Here is a 26,175-nt window from a genome sequence, read left to right as displayed (position 1 = left end):
TCCAATCCTCCTTAGATAGGGGGGGTGGTACCAGAGGACTGGAGAATTGCAAATGTTACACCCTTGTTCAAAAAAGGGTGTAAGGATAAACCCAGCAACTACAGGCCAGTTTAACCTCGGTGGTGGGGAAATTTTTAGAAACAATAATCTGGGACAAAATTAATAGTCACTTGGACAAGTGTGGATTAATAAAGGAAAGCCAGCATGGATTTGTTAAAGGCAAATCGTGTTTAACTGACTTGATTGAGTTTTTTGATGAGGTTAACAGAGAGGGTTGATGAGGGCAATCCGGTTGATGTGTATCTGGACTTTCAAATGACATTTGATAAAATGCCACATAATAGGCTTGTTAGCAAAACTGATGCCCATGGACTAAAAGTGGCAGTGGCAGCATGGATACAAAATTGGCTAAGTTTTTTTTATTCATTCATGGGATGGGCGTCACTGGCAAGGCCGGCATTTATTGCCCATCCCTAATTGCCCTTGAGAAGGTGGTGATGAGCCGCCTTCTTGAACCGCTGCAGTCCATGGTGGTGAAGATTCTCCCACAGTGTTGTTTGGAAGGGAGTTCCAGGATTTTGACCCAGTGACGATGAAGGAACGGCGATATATTTCCAAATTGGGATGGTGTGTGACTTGGAGGGGAACGTGCAGGTGGTGTTGTTCCCATGTGCCTGCTGCCCTTGTCCTTCTAGGTGGTAGAGGTCGCGGGTTTGGGAGGTGCTGTCGAAGAAGTCTTGGCGAGTTGCTGCAGTGCATCCTGTGGATGGTACACACAGCAGCCAAGATGCGCCAGTGGTGAAGGGAGTGAATGTTTAGGGTGGTGGATGGGGTGCCAATCAAGAGGGCTGCTTTGTGCTGGATGGTGTCAAGCTTCTTGAGTGTTGTTGGAGCTGTACCATCTAAGCAAGTGGAGAGTATTCCATCACAATGCGGACTTGTGCCTTGTCGTTGGTGGAAAGGCTTTGGGGAGTCAGGAGGTGAGTGACTCACCGCAGAATACCCAGCCTCTGACCTGACTTTGCAGCCACAGTATTTATGTGGCTGGTCCAGTTAAGTTTCTGGTCAATGGTGACTCTCAGGATGTTGATGGTGGGGGATTCGGCGATGGTAATGCCGTTGACTGTCAAGGGTAAGTGGTTAGACTCTCTCTTGTTGGAGATGGTCATTGCCTGGCACTTGTCTGGCGCGAATATGACTTGCCACTTACTAGCCCAAGTCTGGATATTGTCCAGGTCTTGTTGCATGCGGGCACGGACTGCTTCATTATCTGAGGGGTTGAGAATGGAACTGAACACTGTGCAATCATCAGCCAACATCCCCATTTCTGACCTTATGATGGAGAGAAGGTCATTGATGAAGCAGCTGAAGATGGTTGGGCCTAGGGCACTGCCCTGAGGAACTCCTGCAGCAATGTCCTGGGGCTGAGGTGATTGGCCTCCAACAACCACTACCATCTTCCTTTGTGCTAGGTATGACTCCAGCCACTGAAGAGTTTTCCCCCTAATTCCCATTGACTTCAATTTTACTGGGGCTCCTTGGTGCCACACTCGGTCAAATGCTACCTTGATGTCAAGGGCAGTCATTCTCACCTCTGGAATTCAGCTCTCACCTCACCTCTGGAATTCAGCACTTTTGTCCATGTTTGGACCAAGGCTGCATGAGGTCTGGAGCCAACTGGTCTTGGCAGAACCCAAACCAAGTATCGGTGAGCAGATTATTGGTGAGTAAGTGCTGCTTGATAGCACTGTCGATGACACCTTCCATCACTTTGCTGTGACAAGAAACATGGAGTAGTGGTGAACGGTTGTTTTTCAGACTGGAGGAAGGTGTACAGTGGTGTTCCCCAGGAGTTGGTACTAGGACTAGCCTTTTTTGATATATATTAATGACTTGGACTTTGGTGTACAGGGTATAATTTCAAAACTTGCAGATGACACAAAATTTGGAAGTGTAGTGAACAGTGAGGAGGATAGTGATAGACTTCAAGAAGACAAAGGTGGAATGGGTGGACACGTGGCAGATGAAATTGTAACACAGAGAAGTGCGAAGTGGCAGGAAGAACGAGGAGAGCCAAATAAACTAAATGGTACAATTATAAAGGAGGTGCGGGAATAGAGAGACATGGGGGTAAATGTGCACAAATCTTTGAAAATGGCAGGACAGGATGAGAAAGCGGTTAAGAAAGCATACGGGATCCTGTGCATTATAAATAGAGGCAGAGAGCACAAAAGCAAGAAAATTATGTTGAACCTTTATAAAACACTGATTCAGCCACAACTGGAGTATTGTGTCCAATTCTGGGCACTGCACTTTAGGAAGAATGTGAAGGCCTTGGAGAGGGTGCAGAAAAGATTTACTAGAATGGTTCCAGGGATGAGGGACTTCAGTTACATGGATAGACTGGAGAAACTGGGGTTGTTCTCTTTAGAGCAGAGAAGCTTGAGAGGAGATTTGATAGAAGTGTTCAAAATCATGAAGAGTTTAGAAAAAGTAAATAAAGAAAAACTGTTCCCACTGGCGGAAGGGTCGAGAACCAGAGGACACAGATTTAAGGTGATTGGCAAAAGAACCAAAGGCGACATGAGGAAAAACTTTCTTTTACGCAGCGAGTGGTTATGATCTGGAACGTGCTACCTGAAAGGGAGGTGAAAGCAGATTTAATCGTGGCTTTCAAAAAGGAAATGGATAAATACTTGAAGGGAAAAAATTTGCAGGACTATGGGGAAAGAGCGGGGGAATGGGACTAACTGGATTGCTCTTACAAAGAGCCGGCACAGGCTCGATGGGCTGAATGGCCTCCTTCTGTGCTGTAATGATTCTATGATTCTATTCTATGATATCAGAATACTATAAACCGTACAAAGAATATATCAGAGAACTATAGACCAGTACAGAGGATATATCAGAGTACTATAGACCAGTACAGAGGATATATCAGAGTACTATAGACCAGTACAGAGGATATATCAGAGTATTATAAACTGGTACAGAGGATATATCAGAGTACTATAGACCAGTACAGAGGATATATCAGAATATTATAAACTGGTACAGAGGCATAATAACCATCTGGTGGGTTGCCCAAAATAATGCCTCAACAAAATATTAGTGCCTGCCTGGGTCGCAGCTGGGACTTCTCACAACTGGACGAAGACTCCAGCGTTGAACAGTACTGAGTATCTGCACAATTCTGCTGGCTGGCATCACGGATGGATCTCCAATGAGTCACTCAAGCTCGGGATATACAGAGAGACTCCGCATTTCAAGATGTGCTGCAGTCATGAAAGTACTGATCCTTGATTAAATATAAAAGGTCTTTCAGTTCTACGATAGTCTCATGGGCACGTTGCCTGTAAACTCTCGTGCCTGTGGCCATCTTGAATGTCTCGCTCTAGGAATCAGCTTTGAACCAGGGTCTAGTATAGGGCAGAGCCTGGCCTTTTTAAGGAGAATGAAGTACCTGGAGTCTAGAGGTGCTCTTTGTTGATAGCAGTAAACCCTTTATCACCCCAGCAGTTAGTAGTTTGTCTGCCTTGCCTGACAACACTCCTGAGGGTACTACAGATGTTCCAATCTGATCACCTTGGAGGTGCATTTGTAAAATGAGAGGAGTTGCTTTAGCTGAGGTCTCTAGGACCCATCCTCATATAGTATTATTTCCATGCAGGTGGCAGGATGCCCACCACCTGAGTCCTGGGGAGGAGGGGAACATGTGACGAGTCACCAATGCATGGCCTGAGCCAGAGCAGATCCACAGGAATATTCCCCAGATGCCTCTGGTGTCGATGTCGAAAGTAAGGTGGCATACAGGGCTTAACTGACACAAAGAGAGATTTAGGTTGATTTACATTTTTGAACATTTAATGACGGTTTTGTAATGATATGGTATATGAGAAGTTATAAAGGTTCCTTTAATTCAGTTAAGTATTGATTTTTTTAAATCAATTTGAGTACGTTAATTAGAGATCAGTATCTGACAATAAATCAATTTAAACATTTAAACAACCAGTTTGAAGCAGACGCCCCAGACACAAACTTGTAAGCAGAGGCTGAGCAGCCACTGATTATATGTTAAAACCTGAACAAAGTTGTTACTTTTCCATCAACCTTGGATTACAAAGAACCCTGAAACAAGTTCAAAGCAAGAGCATTACTGTTATTGGTTACAAAATGGTCTGTGCCACAGGTTGGATGGGTGGCAGCCAGCCTCGGAATTGCCTGCTTTGATCAGAGGGTTAATTAAGATAAAGGCTTTTCTCAAAGGTTTTATAATATTGTATTTTAATCAAGCTGTTATAAACTGCAGACATGTTGCTGTGAGAAGTGGAAGCTTCTGAAGTGTTTGAATTAGAATGGTTTGATCTCTGTGAAATTAACTGAGCAAATAATGTTCTACTGTTAAATGTATTTTATGATTGTTGGTATGGTCCAGCTTGACTGGGAGCCAATCAACAAAGAAAAACTGTTCCCACTGGCGGAAGGGTCGAGAACCAGAGGACACAGATTTAAGGTGATTGGCAAAAGAACCAAAGGCGACATGAGGAAAAACTTTCTTTTGTAAACGGGAAGATTTTGACAGAGAAAAAAATCTTCTGAAAATATGAAGACAAGTCCATGTGCTGGTGAAAGACTAGGAGTTGTTTCAACTGTGGCTCAGTGGGTAGCTCTCTCGCCTCTGAGTCAGAAGGTTGTGGGTTCAAGTCCCACTCCAGGGTCTTGCGCTCGTAATCCAGGCTGACACTTCAGTGCAGTACTGAGGGAGTGCTACACTGTTGGAGCTGCTGTCTTTCGGATGAGACGTTAAACAGAGGCCCCGCCTGCCCTCTCAGGTGGATGTAAAAGGTCTCATGGCACTATGTGAATTAAACACAACATGGCAGCCTGCAAGGACATTCAACATCACTAAAGCAGATTATCTGGGTCATTATCTCATTGCTGTTTGTGGGACCTTGCTGTATGCAAACTGGCTACAGCGTTTCCTACATTACAACAGTGACTACACTTCAAAAGTACTTCATTGGCTGTAAAGTGCTTTGGGTTGTCGTGAAAGGCGCTAAATAAATGCAAGTCTTTCTTTTGCTGAAAGTGCAGAGTGGACTCAGTGATGTATTTTGAAGTACTGCCCTGTGCCTAACGGTAAACACGAGTTTAGCCTGTCGAAGTCAGGTCAGGTGCATGATATTTTCACATTGGAATAGATTAAAGCCGTACTGGAAATCTCATGATGTTCAGTGTGTAATTTACTGCAGCCGGGGTTGATCAATGGTCCTGGGGCACACTATTTCTACAAGGACACAATAATTGCAAAATGGACCACCTGATCATAAGGGAGATGAATTCTGCTGACAGCAAGTGCTGTGAAACTTTCTGACAAAGAAAGATGCTTTTGCAAAAGACCGAACTGTACTTGGGCTCCCATAGAGGGATGCTGAGGAGCAAGGCTTAATCTTTGGTCTGTCAGTTGAGCAACAGAGCTCTTATAGAATCATAGAAGTTTACAACATGGAAACAGGCCCTTCAGCCCAACATGTCCATGTCGCCCAGTTTATACCACTAAGCTAGTCTCAGTTGCCTGCACTTGGCCCATATCCCTCTATACCCATCTTACCCATGTAATTGTCCAAATGCTTTTTAAAAGACAAAATTGTACCCGCCTCTACTACTGCCTCTGGCAGCTCGTTCCAGACACTCACCACCCTTTGAGTGAAAAAATTGCCCCTCTGGACCCTTTTGTATCTCTCCCCTCTCACCTTAAATCTATGCCCCCTCGTCATAGATTCCCCACCTTTGGGAAAAGATTTTGACTATCTACCTTATCTATGCCCCTCATTATTTTATAGACTTCTATAAGATCACCCCTAAACCTCCTACTCTCCAGGGAAAAAAGTCTCAGTCTATCCAACCTCTCCCTATAAGTCAAACCATCAAGTCCCGGTAGCATCCTAGTAAATCTTTTCTGCACTCTTTCTAGTTTAATAATATCCTTTCTATAATAGGGTGACCAGAACTGTACACAGTACTCCAAGTATGGCCTAACTAATGTCTTGTACAACTTCAACATGACATTCCAACTCCTGTATTCAATGGTCTCACCAATGAAACCAAGCATGCTGAATGCCTTCTTCACCACCCTATCCACCTGTGACTCCACTTTCAAGGAGCTATGAACCTGTACTCCTAGATCTCTTTGTTCTATAACTCTCCCCAACGCCCTACCGTTAACGGAGTAGGTCCTGGCCCGATTCGATCTACCAAAATGCATCATCTCACATTTATCTAAATTAAACTCCATCTGCCATTCATCGGCCCACTGGCCCAATTTATCAAGATCCCGTTGCAATCCTAGATAACCTTCTTCACTGTCCACAATGCCACCAATCTTGGTGTCATCTGCAAACTTACTAACCATGCCTCCTAAATTCTCATCCAAATCATTAATATAAATAACAAATAACAGCGGACCCAGCACCAATCCTTGAGGCACACCGCTGGTCACAGGCCTCCAGTTTGAAAAACAACCCTCTACAACCACCCTCTGTCTTCTGTCGTCAATCCAATTTTGTATCCAATTGGCTACCTCACCTTGGATCACGTGAGATCTAACCTTATGTAACAACCTACCATGCGGTACCTTGTCAAAGGCTTTGTTAAAGTCCATGTAGACCACGTCTACTACACAGCCCTCATCTATCTTCTTGGTTACCCCTTCAAAAAACTCAATCAAATTTGTGACACATAATTTTCCTCTCACAAAACCATGCTGACTGTTCCTAATCAGTCCCTGCCTCTCCAAATGCCCGTAGATCCTGTCTCTCAGAATACCCTCTAACAACTTACCCACTACAGATGTCAGGCTCACTGGTCTGTAGTTCCCAGGCTTTTCCCTGCCGCCCTTCTTAAACAAAGGCACAACATTTGCTACCCTCCAATCTTCAGGCACCTCACCTGTAGCGGTGGATGATTCAAATATCTCTGCTAGGGGACCCGCAATTTCCTCCCTAACCTCCCATAACGTCCTGGGATACATTTCATCAGGTCCCAGAGATTTATCTACCTTGATGCGCGTTAAGACTTCCAGCATCTCCCTCTCTGTAATATGTAAACTCCTCAAGACATCACTATTTATTTCCCCAAGTTCCCTAACATCCATGCCTTTCTCAACCGTAAATACCGATGCGAAATATTCATTTAGGATCTCACCCATCTCTTGTGGTTCCGCACATAGATGACCTTGTTGATCCTTCAGAGGCTCTACTCTCTCCCTAGTTACTCTTTTGCCCTTTATGTATTTGTAGAAGCTCTTTGGATTCACCTTTGCCTTATCTGCCAAAGCAATCTCATGTCCCCTTTTTGCCCTCCTGATTTCTCTCTTAACTCTACTCCGGCAATCACTATACTCTTCAAGGGATCCACTTGATCCCAGCTGCCTATGCATGTCATATGCCTCCTTCTTCTTTCTGACTAGGGCCTCAATCTCCCGACTCATCCAAGGTTCCCTACTTCTACCAGCCTTGCCCTTCACTTTATAAGGAATGTGCTTACCCTGAACCCTGGTTAACACACTTTTGAAAGCCTCCCACTTACCAGACGTCCCTTTGCCTGCCAACAGACTCTCCCAATCAACTTCTGAAAGTTCCTGTCTAATACCATCAAAATTGGCCTTTCCCCAATTTAGAATTTTAACTTTTGGGTCAGACCTATCATTCTCCATAGCTATCTTAAAACTAATGGAATTATGATCACTGGTCCCAAAGTGATCCCTCTTCTGTCACCTGCCCTTCCTTATTTCCCAAGAGGAGGTCAAGTTTTGCCCCCTCTCTAGTCGGGCCATCCACATACTGAATGAGAAATTCCTCCTGAATACACTCAACAAATTTCTCTCCATCCAAGCCCCTAATGCTATGGCTGTCCCAGTCAATGTTGAGAAAGTTAAAGTCCCCTACTATTACCATCCTATTTTTCTTGCAGCTGTCTGTAATCTCCTTACATATTTGCTCCTCAATTTCCCGTTGACTATTTGGGGGTCTGTAGTACAATCCTATCAAAGTGATCTCTCCCTTCTTATTTTTCAGTTCTACCCATATAGACTATAAAAGAAACTGTTGTGCATACGCCATCCTGTCAAAGCATGCATGCTCTGCTGTTTCGTTTCTTGAAAGATTCTAGTAGTTGCTCTACTTATCCTCCAAAAATACATTTCCCATTGCAGGATAGCTGCAGCTTTCATGGGGACACAATTAAACACAGCATGGCAGTCTGCAAGGACATTCAACAAAAATCAGGGATCGCGTGGCTTTTTGCTGCAACAAGGCATTTGGTCCTCGATAGGGGCAGCCACTAATGACAGAAAATGCCCTGATCTGCTTTAGCAACTGCCTGGCATTTGAGTGGCCAGTTACGGGACTTGCTGTTTGTAAGCCAGGGCCATTCCAATGGAAAATTACCCAGTGTGAGCCCCCATCCCACTGAGGTAAACTATTTTAGGAATTACTGTTCTTTCTTTGTATAACAATTCAGAACAAGGTAAACAATGAATTTATGAACTTTTTTTTTTAAGATAATTTTAAAAACATGTATAGACTAGCTGATGTCCCACAACTGCACTTGGCAAATACGCTAAGAGGCGCGAACACATGTACAGCTGAAGAAAAAAAGCACTGAGTGGAAACTCTTCCAAGCAGGTCTTTCTATTTTGTGATGTATTCTAAATGGTTACACCAGCAGCATTTATTTTATTTATGATTATATGAACAGTGGTTCTTGAATTTTGGAACGATTGTCCCATTGATCAAGTTTGGTGGGAGTTTCTGAATAAAAGTCCTGATTTAAACATGTATATTTAAGTAGAAACATTAGTAACATTAAGTATTGCAAGAGATACATTTGGTAAAGAGGGAAATATAGTTCAGTCTTTTGTTATGTTTGATGTATTTCCTGCCATTTGCTATAAAAATCCACATCTTAAACAGACGGTAAAGGTAAAGGTTAAGGAGACGAGCTACTCCTCCATATTAAATACAAAGGTCTATTTATGTAGTGTGGTATGTGTTAATACAAATTTATTAATCTACCTGGAGTGGGTGTAAGGAAAATACTATTTACTAGGAACTAACCAAAAAACATGTACTTCATCGCCTCTGGGGAGACCTTTCATCAAATCCTCTCAATGAGGGTAAGCCTACCCTCCCTCACCCAGCACCCAGATCCTTTGCAACAACAAAACCTCTGCCTCATTAATAACACTGCATAAGATCCACAGCATCATCTTTTTGGACTGCTGTGGTCACTCGGTTTCAAACAGATGGATGGTCCTTGCCCAAATTTAAAATTGCAAGCTAGCTGTTAAAATTCTTTGATGAGAAATTAGTTACGATAAACACTCTCTTTAAAAGGGGTAATTACCTGAGCACGTGCTGGGGGAAGGGAACATTGCCTACCAGCAACGCAGGTCAGAATCTCAGGCACATTATCTGCAATTTTCTCACATGCGATGTTGACAGGTAAGGTTTCTCCCCATTAGCGTACTCAGGCAGCAATTAGATTCTAATATGTCAGTTCAATCTCAGCTAAATATCATGAGTTTGAGTCTGTGTTATAGCAATGGGACAAAACAGCAACACTATTTTGATATTCAATTTAATCAAACTTGACAGGCAGCCTTTCTTCAAAAGGGAGAAGTCTCCTTAAAGCTGGACTGTCTTTCCATTATAGCAGGTGGGTATTTGTAATACTATTTACCTGCCACATAGAATTTTACAACGCAATTGGTCCATTGCCCCAGCGCCCGCTCCCTAAACTACCCACTCAGTCCCATTACCCTGCCCTTTCCCCATCCCATTTTAATTATTTGTTTTTCAAATATTGATCCATTTCTTTTTTAAAAGCTATTATCCACCGCTGTTTCTGGTTGGGCAAATCTCTGTATGAAAATCCTCCTAACCTCTCTCTTCGTTCTTTTGTTGGTGACCTTAAATGTATGCCCTCTAGTAACCAACTCATTGACTAGTGAAATAGCTTATTCATATTTAACTCATCAAAACCCCTCAATTTTGATTACTTTTATCACATCCCCTTTCAACCATTAAAGATGGGAGCTCTGTGGCTAAGTGCTGGCAATGACTCTCCTGTGAGTTACCAAGCTGTAGATGTTGCCTTTGAGATAGAAACATAGAAAATAGGAGCAGGAGTAGGCCATTCGAACCTGCTCTGCCATTCAATACGATCATGGCTGATCCTCTATCTCAATACCATATTTCCGCTCTCTCCCCATACCCCTTGATGCCTTCTGTATCTAGAAATCTATCTATCTCCTTCTTCAGTGACTTGGCCTCCACAGCCTTCTGTGGTAGAGAATTCCACAGGTTCACCATCCTCTGAGTGAAGAAATTTCTCCTCATCTCAGTCCTAAATGTCCTACCCCGTATCCTGAGACTGGGACCCCTCGTTCTAGATCCCCCAGCCAGGGGAAACATCCTCCCTGCATCCAGTCTGTCTAGCCCTGTCAGAATTTTATATGTTTCAATGAGATCCCCTCTCATTCTTCTAAACCCTAGTGAATACAAGCCAAGTCGACCCAATCTCTCCTCATACGACAGTCCTGCCATCCCAAGAATCAGTCTGGTGAACCTTCGCTGCAATCCCTCTATAGCAAATATATCCTTTCTTAGGTAAGGAGAGCAAAACTGCACACAATACTCCAGGTGTGGTCTCACAAGGCCCTGTATAACTGCAGTAAGACATTCTTGCTCCTGTACTCAAATCCTCTCGCAATGAAGGCCAACATACCATTTGCCTTCCTAACTGCTTGCTGCACCTGAATGTTTGCTTTCAGTGACTGGTATACAAGGACACTCAGGTTCCTTTGTACATAATAATTTCCCAATTGATCACCATTTAAATAATACTCTGCATTTCTGTTTTTCCTTCCGAAGTGGATAACTTCACATTTAATCCACATTATACTGCATCTTCCATGTATTTGCCCACTCACTCAACTTGTCTAAATCACCTTGAAGCCTCTTTGCATCCTTCTCACAACTCATGATCCCACCTAGTTTTGTGTCATCAGTAAACTTGGAAATATTACATTTGGTTCCCTCATCCAAATCATTGATATATATTGTGAATAGCTGGGGCCCAAGCACTGATCCCTGCGGTACCCCACTAGTCACTGCCTGCCACCCCGAAAAAGACCCATTTATTCCTACTCTCTGTTTCCTGTCTGTTAACCAATTTTCAATCCATGCCAGTATATTACCCCCAATCCCATGTGCTTTAATTTTGCACATTAACCTCTTATTTGGGATTTTATCAAAAGCCTTCTGAAAATCCAAAAACACCACATCCATTGGTTCTCCCTTATCTACTCTACCAGTTACATCCTCAAAAAACTCCAGTAGGTTTGTCAAACACAATTTCCCTTTCATAAATCCATGATGACTTTGTGTAATCCCGTTGATATTTTCTAAGTGTCCTGTTATCACATCCTTTATAATAGACTCTAGCATTCTCCCTACTACTGATGTTAGGCTAACCAGTCTGTAGTTCCCTGTTTTCTCTCCCTCCTTTTTTAAATAGTGGGGTTACATTTGCCACCCTCCAATCTGCAGGAACTGTTCCATAATCTATAGAATTTTGGAAGATGACAACTAATGCATCCACTATTTCCATGGCTACCTCTTTTAGTACTCTGGGATGCAGATTATCAGGCCCTGGCGATTTATCGGCTTTTAGTCCCATTAATTTCTCCAGCACTATTTTTTTATGAATACTAATTTCCTTTAATTCCTCCATCTCACTTGACCCTTGGTTCCCAAGCATTTCTGGGAAGTTATTTGTGTCCTCTTCCTTGAAGACAGAACCAAAGTATTTGTTAAATTGCTCTGCCATTTCCTTGTTCCCCATTAAAATTCTCCCGTTTCTGACTGTAAGGGACTTAATCTTCACTAATCTTTTTCTTTTTACATACTTGTAGAAGCTTTTACAGTCTGCTTTTATGTTCCTTACTCTTATACTCTATTTTCCCCCTCTTAATCAGTCTCTTGGTCCCTTTTTGCTGAATTCTAAACTGATCCCAATCCTCAGGCTAACTACTTTTTCTGGCAACTTTATATGACTCCTCTTTGGATCTAATACTATCCTTAATTTCTTTTGTTAGCCATGGTTGGGCTGCTTTTCCTTTTGTGTTTTTACACCGGAAAGGAATGTATAATTGTTGCAATTCATGCATTCGCTCCTTAAATGTTAGCCATTGCCTATCCACCGTCATGCCTTTTAATGAAGCTTCCCAATCTATCATAGCCAACTCACTCCTCATACCTTCATAGTTTCCTTTGTTTAGATTTTGGACCTGAGTTTCGGATTGGACTACTTCACTTTCCATCTTAATGAAGATTTCTATCATGTTATGGTCATTCTTCCTTAAAGGACCCCGCACAACAAGATTATTAATTAACCCCTTCTCATTGCACAATACCCAATCTAGGATAGCCTTTTCCCTAGTTGGCTCCTCAGCGTACTGGTCTAAAAAACCATCTCATACACACTCCAGGAATTCATCCTCCGCAGTATTATTGCTAATTTGGTTTGGCCAGTCTATATGCAGATTAAAGTCACCCATGATTACTGTAGTACCCTTGTTACATACAACTCAAATTTCCTGTTTGATGCCGTCCCCTACATTACCACTACTGTTTGGAGACCTATAGACAACTCCCACCAGTGTTTTCTGCCCCTTTGTGTTTCTTAACTCCACCCAGACTGATTCTACATCTTGATTTTCTGAGCCAATATCCTTTCTCACTATTGCTCTGATTTCATCCTTTACTAACAATGCCACCCCACCTCCTTTTCCTTTTTGCCTGTCCTTCAACTGTAAGTAGTAGAAAAAACAGGAACATTAAAAATACCTATTGCGCCTTAACTTTCCTTCTTCACATTATTCAGAAGCACAATCCTATTGTCAAGTTTCACCTTGCCAATGATCCCTTGACATCATTCCTCCATCCATGCTTCCTTGCCAGGAACGATCGTGAAATCCATCCATCTTCCTGCTATGGCCAGTGTTCCAATCTCGGTTGAACGAACTGAGGACAAAAAAAAATAAATCTCTCAAAACTAGACAGCACAGGTTTAAGCCGGAGCCTCACACTACTCCATACTAAATAATGGCAAGGAGCAGAGCGAGAAAATTAACGATCAGTTACAGTGCCTCTATTTCACCAGTACATGTCTCTAATGTGCTTTATAAATAGTGGTTCTTATTAGTTCTTCTCAAATAGTTTCTTCTTTCTGCCACCGAAGGTTAACCAGGAATATTCTTCATTGGTCAGTGGCAAATCTCTCTTTTCCAGTGGCCAAAGAAAATGAAAGTGACTTTTTTGGGCATCAAGTTGAAAAAGAACAGTGCTAGGGAATGGAAGCATTTTTCCATTAGGTCTGCATCGAAGACACCCAGGTGAGGAAAAATACGGGTCGGGAATAGAGAACAACTACCTCAATGGTGCCCTAACAACGTGCTTCAGTCCCAACCTCGAAAACACTTTATACTCACTTCCACCATTGATGCTCTTGTCCCCAGCAAAACCCTCAGTGTCTCCCATCCGGTTGCTCCCCCTGTTACGGCCCCCATCTCACTCCCTCAAGTCCAAGGATACAGACAAGTATGTGTGGTGCACAACTGGCCTAGCCATCTGCAGCTGTGACCATGAGTCCCTGCTGTTCCACTCCACCCCCCCACCCCTTGCCAAGGTGAAGGATATCATGCAGTAGCTAGACAAACTAGACAAGCGGCAGCAGCCAACAGTCGTGGTGCATGTGGGAACCAACGACATGGCAAGAGGAGGTTGGAAGCTCTGCAATTAGATTTTCAGGTACTACATGCTAGTTTAAAGAAAGACCTTTAGGGTTGTAATCTGTGGATTATTACCAAACCACGTGCTGGACATTATAGGCAGGATAGGATTAGACAGATAAACGTGTGGCAAGAGGCAGTGTAGGAGGGAAAGGTTGAGGTGTTTGGGATACTAGGGTGAGTTCTGGGATGGGGGGGCTGTACAACTGGGAAGGCCGTTACCTGATCTGTACTAGCACCAAAATGCTGGCAGAGAGGGTAAACAGAACAATGAAGATGGATTTAAACTAGTATGTCAGGGTGGAAGGACATTTAAACATCAGGAAACAGACAGCACAGAATGAAACTACATAGCAAACATGTTGCAAGCAGGGAATATTCAGTAGGTTAAGAATGAGATTAGCCTAAGAAGAAGCTATCGGGAGGAATAAGAACATCAGAGAGAACTGTATTCAAATCCCTCCATGTCCTCACCCCTCCCTATCTCTGTAACCGCCTCCAGCCCTACAACTCTCTGAGATCCCTGCGTTCCTCCAATTCTTGCCTCTTGCGCATCCCCAATTTTAATCCCTCTACCACTGGCGGCCGTGCCTTCAGCTGCCTAGGCCCTAAGCTCTGGAATTCCCTCCCTAAACCTCTCTGTCTCTGTCTCTGTCTCTCTCCTCCATTAAGACACTCCTTAAAACCCAACTCTTTGACCAAGCTTTTGGTCACCTGTCTTAATTCGGCTCGATGGGCTGAACGGCCTCCTTCTGTGCTATAACCATTCTATGATATCTCCTTATGTGGCTCAAATTTTATTTGGTAACGTTTCTGTGAAGCGCCTTGGGATGTTTTACTATGTTAAAGGCATTATATAAATGCAAATTGTTGATGTTAGATCAAGGAGTGGAGGTAAGTATCTTAAATAACGTACACAAAAGTTGCAAGAATAAATGAGGTGATCTGGAGCTAAGGATAGAGAGGGGAGGCCAGGAGGAATGGGCATTGATTTTTATGTTAAAAAAAAATTACGGTGAGGTGAATATTTATACCTGGATTTAGTGCAGGTAAGTTTCTGGTAAGTCACGTTTTGGGATTTTTTGAACCATTTTTCTTCAGGAAGGATTTGGAAATGAATTATACTGAAGTGTTTGTGTTTAAATCAAAATGAGTTAGGGAGTTAAGGGGAGTGGGACTAGCTGGATTGCTCTTGCATAGAGCTGGCGTGGACTCGATGGCCAAACGGCCTCCTTCCGTGCTGTAACCATTCTATGATTCAGTGAGTTCACAAAGTGAACTTGCAGCTAAAAAAAAAGTTGTGTAGTCAATCCAAACGTGCCAAACCACTGAAGCAGCAGTCGTTATGATCCGAGACAATGGGAGGTGGGGGAGGCGTTACTTCATCTCAGAGCTCCCAACAAACATCCATACCTAATATTGGTGGGATGAGCCTTTTCACTTGAACTCAGCAGGAGTAAACTGCCACAGTAATCTGGTGAGAATCCACTCGAGGGGGAGGGAGCTGGGTTAAGTGAGAGGCCAGCCATTCAATCTCTGGTCGTGAGAGAAGACTGAGGGATGTTTCTACACCCCGCCCCCCCCCCCAACACACACACACACACACACACACACGCGGAGAAAAGAAGACAAAGAAACACAGGTGAGAAGTCAAGCGGAATGGTCGGCTGAGAGAAAGACTAGAAAGGCCGAGGCAGTTAATTGCAAGGCTGGTGCCCCCAAGCCTGTGTAAGCCTGGATCTGTTTCAATGCTATACTGACCAAAGCAAGTATTAGTCAGCCCACTAACCCAGGGCGAGGCAGCATTGTTTCTTACTTTTCTTATTCACAAGGAGGGGTTTGATAAATAATGTAAGTGAGATTTGATTCTAACTGTTGCACTGTGAATCAGGAGTTGTACCAAAAAACTGGAGAGAAGGGAACATCACACCTATCTTTAGAAAAGGGAAAAAGGACAGTCCTGGAAATTACGGGCCAGTGAGTCTGACATCTATAATAGGGGGTAGCCTGAAAAAAGGTATAGTGAAACACCTAGAGAAATAGGAAATCATCAGCGCAAGTCAGTGTGGTTTTATAGGGGATGAGGGGGATGATGCTTTGAGGAGATATCAGAGCTTGTGAATAGTGCAAAGTCTATGGACACTGTTTATCCAGACTGCAGCAAGGCTTTTGATAGAGTTCAGCATAGGAGGTTGGTCCACAAGGTAGAACAGCACAGAACAGGTGGACTGGTATATGTGAAGTGGATTGGCAACAGGCTGCGGCAAAGGAGACGGAGGGTGGCCTTATGTGGAGTGGCAGGAAATGACGAGGGGCTACTCCAAGAATCAGTGCTATTTGGATGTGGGGATAGAAACAAAACTGTCAAATAATGCCAATGACACCAAGGAGGAAGGGTTGCAAGCAATCAGGAGCAGGCGGACCCTAGATAGGATCTAGATAGATTGGGAAGTTGGACTGAGAAATGACAAATGAAATTTCATGTCAACAAGTGTAAAGGTGATGAGGATAGGGAAGGAGAATAAATATTGAAACTGTTAAATTAAATGGATAGGATGTAGGATACAACACAGGAAAAGGATTTGGAGGAATTAGTGGATAGATTGCTAACAATCTGCACAGTGTGCAACAACGGTAAATAAGACAAATAGGATCTTGGGTTGTATATCACATGGAACATAATACAAATCAAAGGATTTGATGTCTATACAGGACATGGTTTATCCTCATGTGGAGTAAGATGGGCAGTTCTGGTCACTAAGAGGTATTCAAGAGCATTAAAGGGCATTGACAAGTTGAACTGGCAGAGCAGGCTCGAGGGGCCGTATGGCCTACTCCTGCGCCTATTTCCTATTTCTTATGAACTCTGTGAAACTGCTGAACCTGGCCCTGAGAATGAGGGAGCATGGGATGAAGCTCAGGAAAGGACAGATCAGATAGAACATGGGACGGTGAATGTTTGGAAATGGACTGCCCTTGAAGGCAGTCAAGGCTGAGATGGGCATCTGGCAAAAGAAAACATCAATTGCAGGATGCTGCTGAACTGTGCGTTCTAACTTTGAACTCTGAAGCTGGCCACATGGACCAAAATGGTCTTTTCTGGTCCTGTTCATTCTTATGTTCCAATACTAATCTATATGGTCCAGCACTACTTGATGTATACTCACAAGTGAGATATCCTTGTATAAAAACTATATCAAAGGCAGTGAACAGAACACCCCAAAGCCCTGGACTCTTCCCTCTCTGCAGCTTGCCATTCCAAATAAAAGTCAGAAACCATTTTCATTACTTTCACATATCAACATGACAGATAAGTAACAGGAGCATCACAAAGATATAATTAAATCTTGCCAGTGTATTATCTTTTACTGCAGAGATTTAATTTTGCGATTAAACCTATATTGAAATCAATCAGCAAATCTACTTGAGCTGGTACCACAGAAATTTCACTTTTAAAACTATCCAAATCCCAACAAAAATCAATGACCATAAATGTACATCCAGCTTCCGGGCAAACTCACTGTAAAAATACACAAACAAGATGCAAGGTCACTGCCATTTTCATCTTGATTAGTACACTAAATATTTAACATTACATAAAATATCAGTAAACATAAACTGTACGTCCTACTACAAGTGCCTGTACCTTTCAGAGAAAAGAGCTACAAATTCTACTGGGAAAAAATCCTTAATTTGACCCGCTATTTACTAGAAAATGTCTGAGTGAGCAGCCCCAGATAATCTGACAATCCCTCAATTTTCAATGATGGCTCCAGACTGTGTTGGATGTGCACTGCTCAAAGTGGAATCAAGGATAAAACTTTTAAAAATGTCACAAACATTGACCGCGCTCCCACAAGGAGTAGTTGAGGCGACTAGCATAGATGCATTTAAGAGGAAGCTAGATAAGTACATGAGAGAGAAAGGCATAGAAGGATATGCTGATAGGGTTAGATGAAAAGGGGTTAGAGGAGGCTCGTGTGGAGCATAAACGCCAGCATAGACCAGCAGAGCTAAATGGCCTGTTTCGGTGGTGTAAATTCTATGTAAACACAAAGATCATCAGAGCCAGCCCATGGTTTAATGTGCAGAAAGCTGAATACATTTGATTTTTGGACCGACAGACAGCTCAAACCTCAGAACTATTTCTGGGCTATATGTAGTTGCAGGGTGAGCAGTGCAGGTTTGCCTTATACAAAACGTGCACAATTCCAAATTCTTTCCCTTCTAAGTCATGATTTTCCTTCCATATCCCTCAGCTCCAGGGTACAGTTTCACAGATGCTGGGAATCCTTCAGTACTCTCACCTTTGATCACGTGTGAGCAGAGACAGTGCATGCTGGCAGGCTATTCAATTCTGCTGCCAATCAACAAAGCCCAATCAAATCCTCAATCAGCAGTGATCATGAGTGGGAACCCGAGTCAATACCTTTCCCCTCCCTAACCTGGGATATTGAAGTGATTTCAACACCTCCACTGATGCCCTGACTAAGATCAGGTTACTAAACACTGACCAAGGATCAAATTCTGGCCTTGGTTAGTCTGTATGAGGTAACATCACATCACACGGCGTATTTACTGGGGGAGCTATCAGTAATGGGGATTTCCCCATCTTCTAATGACCTGCAAAGTAAAGTGAAAGTGTATTTACCTATCATAAGGCCTTTTCAGAGTTTGTTCATAGCGCATCTCACGGAACAGCTCTTCCCTCTCTCGATGTATTCGCTCCTGCTCTCGCCGCCTCTCCTGTGTAGAAAGGACACACTAGGTTACTTAGTGCAATTGTAAATAAACACACTGTTCATGAAAATACATCCTTAAGCCAACCTCAGTGAGGTCAGAGTTGACTCTATTGTTACTGGGTCAATTTTTGCACCTGCCCGAACCATCTCAGAGGGAGCCCTGTGTGGACTCACAAACTTTTAGAAATACCAGCATGCTAATTCGCAATATTCTCCGAGCCTTCCTTTATCCCCATTCCTTTTCTGAAGGTGCAGGTTCATGCTTGGGTGAAGTTCTACAGGTACCTGGTGCCCTCAGATACCTTGTCCAAATGGTCACTCTTTATGTGTAAGTGATTCTCAGTAGGCTACTCCCCCCGTGAGATAGGAGCATCACCGGCGAGTCAGATGCTGTCCTTCCCTAACATCCACCTTTCTCTGCAATTTCAGTGGGGAATCACAGGACAACGACCGGGATGGGGGGGGGGGGGGGGGGGGGGGAGAAACAGCCCTGGCTGATTTTCCCCTTCCTACCCGGGGTACAGAGGCTCGGTAGAGATCTGCTAGTCCAGCACAGGTGCACTCAGAGCATTTTTTAAAGAAGCATTCCACCTCACACTCTACGAGACTAACAGTTCCGTGATAAGGCCACTGAAATGTCAAATATCTTTATTCACGTGAAATTAACCTATAATGAAATGGTCTGGGCTCTCTGGCTATGAAGCCACGACAATTATCGAGAAGTAGCACAATCCTGAATGAAAACCTTCTCTCCTTTCCTCCTCCACTGAAAACATCAACCCGTTATTGGGGTATTGTTCCGCATCATCCTGTACCTTGCCCAAATGGTCATTATTCATATATGAGCCTTGACAGTGATTGTCAGCAAGCTATTTGACTGAAGGAGCAATCAACCTGACATCAGCTAACTCAGGTCAAACCTGGGATCTTCCTGGTCTAAATGGATGCTCTACTCACTTGATAAACATACCTGAGCCATCAGGCAATGATAAAAGCCCTACTCTCTTTTCCCTCTATCTTTTATTTTCCATTACTTATCGAATTCCACTGCACTGCTCATGAGCAATCATAGGTATTAAATTTGTAGCCTTCTCAACGTAACTACTTATTTCCCACTCTAAATCTTTCAGACGACCTCTCTATTTTTCACTGTCTTCTTCCTTCTCTTGCTCTCTATTTGCCCGGCTTTCAATTTTTCTCTCTCTGTTTCTCATGTTCGTTTTCCTTTCAACTCCATCAGAAGCCAGCCAGACATGAGCTGAAAGGCATAAAAATGGTCTTGTCTCTCCCTGGCTATGAAGCCACGATTCTAGTCTCAGTCATTGGTATAATCCTGAAACTCCCTTCAGAACAGCCCAACTGCCACAGAAATACTTCACATTATAGACCAGCACATCATTCCCTTCACCAATGACACCAATAATCAAAATTTTGTATAGTGGTGGGAGGGAGGTGAGAGGAAATTTAACAATCTAGGATAGAGTACTGTGCACAGTTTAAGGCATTTCATTATAGAAAGGACATTAAATCCACTGATAGCGTACAGCGTAGATTCGCCAGGATGATGTCAGGGAAGGGATACTATAGTCATGAGGAGAGACTTGAGATACTGGAGCACAGCAAGTTAAGAGGAGATTTAATTGAGTTTTTTTAATTATGAAGGGCACTGCTCTTCCCCTTTCCTTCTCAATCACTCCTGAATATTTTGTAGTGAGGAATATTTAGTTCCCAGTCACACCCTGCCAGAAGCCAAGTTTCTGTTCTCATTAAAACATCATATTAGCATCTATAGTTCCTCAATTTTATTTATAAAGTTCTGTGGGGTTCGGATAAAAGGAATGCAATCATTCATACACCTAAGCAGCATTACCCCTTTCATTTAGTCTGTCTGTAGGTCTGTTACCTCAATCACTCTGAAGTTTCCTTTCCTTACCCCTTCTATGAGCAATCTCTCCCTCTCCAGTGCCTCTCGCTCCAGTCTCTCTCTTTCAAGGCGCATCCTCTCAATCTGCAGTCGGTCTCGTTCCCTCTCCAGCATTTCTCTACCTTCCCGCTCCCGTCGGCTTTCTCGCTCCCACACCTCACGTTCTCTGCTGGGAAAAGAAAATAAACTCTTCAGCGTTTATAGAATCTTACAAAACAGAAGGAGGCCATTTGGCCCATCGTGCTTGTGCCGGCTCTTTGAAAGAGCTATCCAATTAGTCCCACTCCCCTGCTCTTTCCCCATAGCGCTGCAAATTTTTCCCCTTCAAGTATTCATCCAATTCCCTTTACAAAGTTACTACTGAATCTGCTTTTAAGCAGCACATTCTAGATCATAACAACTCGCTGAGTAAAAATGTTTTTCCTCACATCGCTTTTGGTTCTTTTGCCAATTACCGTAAATCTGTGTCCTCTGCTTACCGACCCTTCTGCCACTGAAACAGTTTCCCTTATTTACTCTGTCAAAACCGTTCATGATTTTGAACACCTCGATCAAATCTCCCCTTAACCTTCTCTAGTCTTTCCATGTAATTAAAGTCTTTCATCCCCGGTATTCAAATAAATCTCCTCTCTAAGGCCTTGACATACTTCCTAAAGTATGGTGCACATAATTGGATAATACTCCAATATTGGGGCCTAACTAGTGTTTTATAAAGGTTCAGCATGACTTCTTTGTTTTTGTACTCTATGCCTCTATTTATAAAGCCCAGGATCCCATATACTTTAACAGTCTTCTCAACTTGTCCTGCCACCTTCAAAGACTTGTGTACATAAACCCCCAGACTTCCCTGTTCCTGCACCCCCTTTAAAATGGTACCATTTAGTTTATACTGCTTCTCCTCATTTTTCCTACCAAAATGAATCACTTCACACTTCTAGTTATCTGTTTCTCTCTCCACAGATTCTGCCTGACCGGCTGAATGTTTTCCAGCATTTTCTGTTTTTATTTGCTATTCACTTGTTTGTTCTTGCATTCAGTGCACCATAGTGAGATGCAAACTGGTGATTACACACAGCTATTTCTGCCTAAAATGAACAGAGCTATAGCTTTCTGTTAATACGCTATAACCGGCAACTTTAAAATTGATGTTAATTTTTGGCCGATATAAGCGACAGCCCATTTTAAACATGGACGATTTAAGTGGTGAGGATTGTATAGGGGCTGAATTTACGCAGGGGTTCTCTGAATGTCCACTGTAACTTCAGTGGAAGAGCTGCACAAAACCCGGTGAAAATACGAAAACCTTATTTCTCCGAGGATTATGCAGATTATCCCTCAAAGTTATGGTGGCCAATCAGGAGAACCCATGTGGAAATTCAACCCCACACTCTTGAAGATCTTGGCGAAGACTGATTTGTTTCATTTCCCTCTTTTAACAATGGCACCCGGGCTGGGTGTGCTTTCAGCTTCTTAAAGGAAACTTCATTGCAAGAGGATTTGAGTACAGGAACAGGGATGTCTTACTGCAGTTGTACAGGGCCTTGGTGAGACCACATCTGGAGTATTGTGTGCAGTTTTGGTCTCCTTATTTGAGGAAGGATGTCCTTGCCATGGAGGGAATGCAACGAAGGTTTACCAGACTGATTCCTGGAATGGCAGGACTGACATATAAGGAGAGATTGGGTCGACTAGGCCTATATTCATTAGAGTTTAGAAGAATGAAAGGGGATCTCATCGAAACATATAAAATTCTAACAGGACTAGACAGACTAGATGCAGGGAGGACGTTCCCGATGGCTGGGGAGTCCAGAACCAGGGGTCACAGTCTCAGGATACGGGGTATGCCACTTAGAACCGAGATGAGGAGAAATTTCTTCACTCAGAGTGGTGAACCTGTGGAATTCTCTACCACAGAAGGCAGTGGAGGCCAAGTCATTAGATGCAGTCAAGAAGGAGATAAGATATATTTCTTAATGCTAAAGGGATCAAGGGATATGGGGAAAAAGCAGGAACAGGGTACTGAGTTAGACGATCAGCCATGATCATTTTGAATGGCGGAGCAGGCCTGAAGGGCCGAATGGCCTACTCTTGCTCTTATTTTCTATGTTTCTCGGACTCTTCTCCCACTCACGGACTCTCCTTTTACACTGGGCTCACCTCTTGGACTCTCCTCCCGCTCTCGGACTCTCCTTTTACACCGCGCTCACCTCTCGGACTCTCCTTTCACACTGCGCTCACCTCTCGGACTCTCCTCCCGCTCTCGGACTCTCCTTTTATACTGCGCTCACCTCTCGGACTCTCCTTTTACACTGCGCTCACCTCTCGGACTCTCCTTTTACACTGCGCTCACCTCTCGGACTCTCCTTTCACTTTCGGACTCTCCTTTTACTTAATTCAGCATGTAATGTGTCCTTAATTCAGCATGTAAAATTACACCATTTTTTTCACTCTAAGCAAAGCAGTTGAGCACAGCTAGTTGAGCTGACCTGTGTCTCTCCATTTCCCAAAAATCTCTCTTGTGGTCCCAATGTCGTTCTCGATCTCGTTCTCGCTCTCTCAGTGCTATCAGTTTCTCGAAGGATACAAAATCTCTTCGTCTATCTCTGCTGTGAGATCTTCTGTGTCGACTCCTGGACCTTGTCTGTTTTTCCACAGAAAGAAAATAATGGGAGGTTAACTCCGGCACAAGTCTTCAGTTTAGTGGTGCACTAAACCCCCCACCCCGATTGTACTGGGTATTTTGAGCAGTGCATCAAAGTCTTTTGCAATGCAGCAACTCAATATGTGCTTTATAACCATGCCAAACCAATACAATTTGGCTTTGGTTGATACATACTTGGAAATATCAATCCTCTAATTTAGTGCCCATCACCTGCAGGTAGTAAGTGACCAACATCCCTTGCACACACCATGCTCCTGTCAGATTTGCTGTCCAATGGAATGCAGGCGAATTTGTACTTCAAGCCACCTGCAGAACTCGAATATTTAAATGCAAGTTGTTATTGTTGTTGCCTTCAATTCTGTTTGTCTAATTTGCGGCATTTTGTAACTATCATTCAGTAAATACATTTGATTAATTTCAATCTGTTGAATCTCTCGTCTGTGCATAATATTTTTTGTCTATTTGAAGTATGGGAAAGGAGCACGAGGTTACACTTAACCCTACCAAATACTGCATTTGGGATCATTGTTAATCCCTGGGTCCACACACATTGCAGGGGCTGCAAGTCAAAAGATGTCATTTCAATTGTAAGTCACACAATTTTACTTATGGAAACTGCCATCAGGCTGTCAGTGTGGAAGGTCCCAAACTAACAGTAAAATTTAAGCTTTTAACAATCCGTGTGGTCTCTGAGTAATATATCCCAGCATGCTGCCACCTAATGTTGGCTTCTGAGACTTAAGTACCACCCTGTCTTTCATGGTCAAACAGCTGTTCCCCAGAAGCTAAAATTTTCCAAAAGAATTCCTGTGTTGTTCCAAAGCCCCTGCTTTTAATCCACTTCCTATAAAATACAGATATTAGGTACAGTTTGTTATAAATTGGATATCCAGGTGGTGAAGAATAGAATATGAGAGCCTGGTCTTCAGTTGCTTCCAAGCCTTTATTCACAGAGCTCCATGTTACACCCACACCACACCCTAGGTCAACTCTCTTATAAATGGATACAAGAGAGTTCCCAATTGATACACACCACCTGAATACAATTAACATTAATTGATATAAATCACATGGATACAATTAACACAGTTGTTCCACTGCATGCCCAACATAGAAATACTAATAAGTTATAACACGGAAAGAGGTCATTCGGACAAACCAGTACGTGTTGGCATTTACCCTCCGCGTGAGCAAACAGTTCTAATCACATTTACCCGCCCTGTTCCCATATCTCTGCAACCCTGTACCTTCATCCACATAATCTAGGCTAACACTCCAGTGCAGTACTGAGGGAGTGCTGCACTGTTGGAGATGCCGGCTTTCAGATGAGACGTTAAACCGAGGCCCTATCTGCCCTCTCAGATGGATGAAAAAGGTCCCTTGGCGCTATTCGAAGAAAAGCAGGAGAGTTCTCCACTGGCTATTATTTATCCCTCAATCAACATCACGAAAACAGATTATCTGGTCATTATCACATTGCTGTTTGTGGGACCTTGCTGTGTGCAAACAGGCTGCTGCATTTTCCTACATTACACTTCAGAAAAAGTACTTCATTGGCTGTAAAGTGCTTTGGGCCGTCCTGAGGTCACGAAAGGCGCTATATAAATGCAAGTTTTTTCTTTTATCCACCTCTCCAATCTAATCTTGAATGTTGACATACTTTCTGCCTCAACCATTAACCCTGGAACTGAATTCCACAGCCTCACAACTCTCTGAGGAAAGAAGTTTCTCCTGCCCACAATTCTAAATCTCTTACATTTAATCTTATATCTATGGCCCCTCATTCTTGGCCCCGGAAAACTGGGAACAGTCTGATTCTATCTACCCTGTCCCATCCTTTAATAATTTTAAACAATACTTCATACGGTGTGAGGACAACACAGTGTGCTGAGAGTTCGGTAAGTGTGGGAGTTGAAGGGTTAATCTCTTTAAATCTAGTGCATATTGCTTCAACTGTTTAAGGTCAATTTAAAAGTTTAAATTTCTAAGTTTCTGTCAGGCTTCAGCAGAGAGCTGCTGTAGCAAGTTAATTGGTTAGCTAGATTCAATTGGTCCCTGAAGGTGGGGCAGGCCTGACTCATCTGAGTCTCAACTGTAGAAATACAGGGGCCTGTCAGTGCGGACAACACAGTGTGCTGAGAGTTCGGTAAGTGTGGGAGTTTGGTGAAGTGGGGGAAGGAGGTGCTGCTTTGCCTTGCTTTTCCTGCAGAGCGGTAGTGGACCTGAGAGTAGAAGACTGAGATTGTGGAATAAAAGCAGCAGCAGACCTGCAACAAGAGACAACTACTGTGCGACATCACAGGGACTTAACTCCTGGACCTAAGATAAATAAGAAGCAAAAAGTAATCCAAGTGGGACGTCACCAAGGAAGAGGTAAGTGATTGGCTGGTGAGTATTTTCCTGCTGAATTTGTCTAAGGTTAGAGTTTGTGGATTCTCTGGTCTCTGTTGTGTAGTGGGGGACTGCTGTTCAGCAAGGGCCCTTGAGTATACCTTTTTAATTGAAGTGAAATTGGTGGGATTCATTTAATTTGAGGGAGCGTCCGATAAAAGGCGGGATTTCAGAGCGCTGAGAACAGCTGAGAGGAGCCGAGCCGAGCGGAGCTGCGACCGAGTTCGAAGTGACGTCAGGAATCAGATCGGGACGCGACACAGGGGAGGCACCTGATTGGTGAGTAGGTTCAGGTGAGTATTTCTACTTATCGACAGTAACTGAAGTAAAAGGAAAGGGAAGGTCTGCTGGTCTTATAGGAAGTAGCGTTTATTTTTTAGTGAATCAAGGTCCCTAGTGTAGTTAACATTCTCTAAATTGAGAACAATTTAAAGGAGTAAACTCCTTAAAGGGAGTGGTAAGTAGTTTTTCTTTTTTCTTTCTCTTGACATTGCAGTTGTTGTTAAGCTAACTTAAGGGTAAGTCATGGCAGGAGATCCCAGAGCCGTGTCATGTTCCTCTTGTGAGATGTGGGAATTCAGGGCTCCTTCCTGTATCCCTG

At 43.2% G+C, this 26,175-nt stretch overlaps 1 protein-coding gene across 3 annotated transcripts in view; it reads right to left on the bottom strand.

Moving 5' to 3' along the window:
• The window catches only part of LOC137299331 (scaffold attachment factor B1-like), a 93,918-nt gene that overhangs the window by 13,159 nt on the left and 54,584 nt on the right, over window positions 1-26,175 (bottom strand). For 2 of the 3 annotated variants that reach the window (XM_067967989.1, XM_067967991.1), the window contains exons 14-17: window positions 23,008-23,162; window positions 20,531-20,690; window positions 18,507-18,601; window positions 12,976-13,088 (exon numbers count right to left, since the gene is read on the bottom strand). In XM_067967989.1, the coding sequence (XP_067824090.1) occupies window positions 12,976-13,088; window positions 18,507-18,601; window positions 20,531-20,690; window positions 23,008-23,162 (523 nt within the window). The remainder of the gene's footprint in view (window positions 1-12,975; window positions 13,089-18,506; window positions 18,602-20,530; window positions 20,691-23,007; window positions 23,163-26,175) is intronic. The other variant, XM_067967990.1, reaches the window with a different exon arrangement.

Source organism: Heptranchias perlo, chromosome 29, assembly GCF_035084215.1.
Source record: "Heptranchias perlo isolate sHepPer1 chromosome 29, sHepPer1.hap1, whole genome shotgun sequence".
NCBI lineage: Eukaryota > Metazoa > Chordata > Chondrichthyes > Hexanchiformes > Hexanchidae > Heptranchias > Heptranchias perlo.
This window is presented reverse-complemented; position numbering and strand designations above follow the sequence as displayed.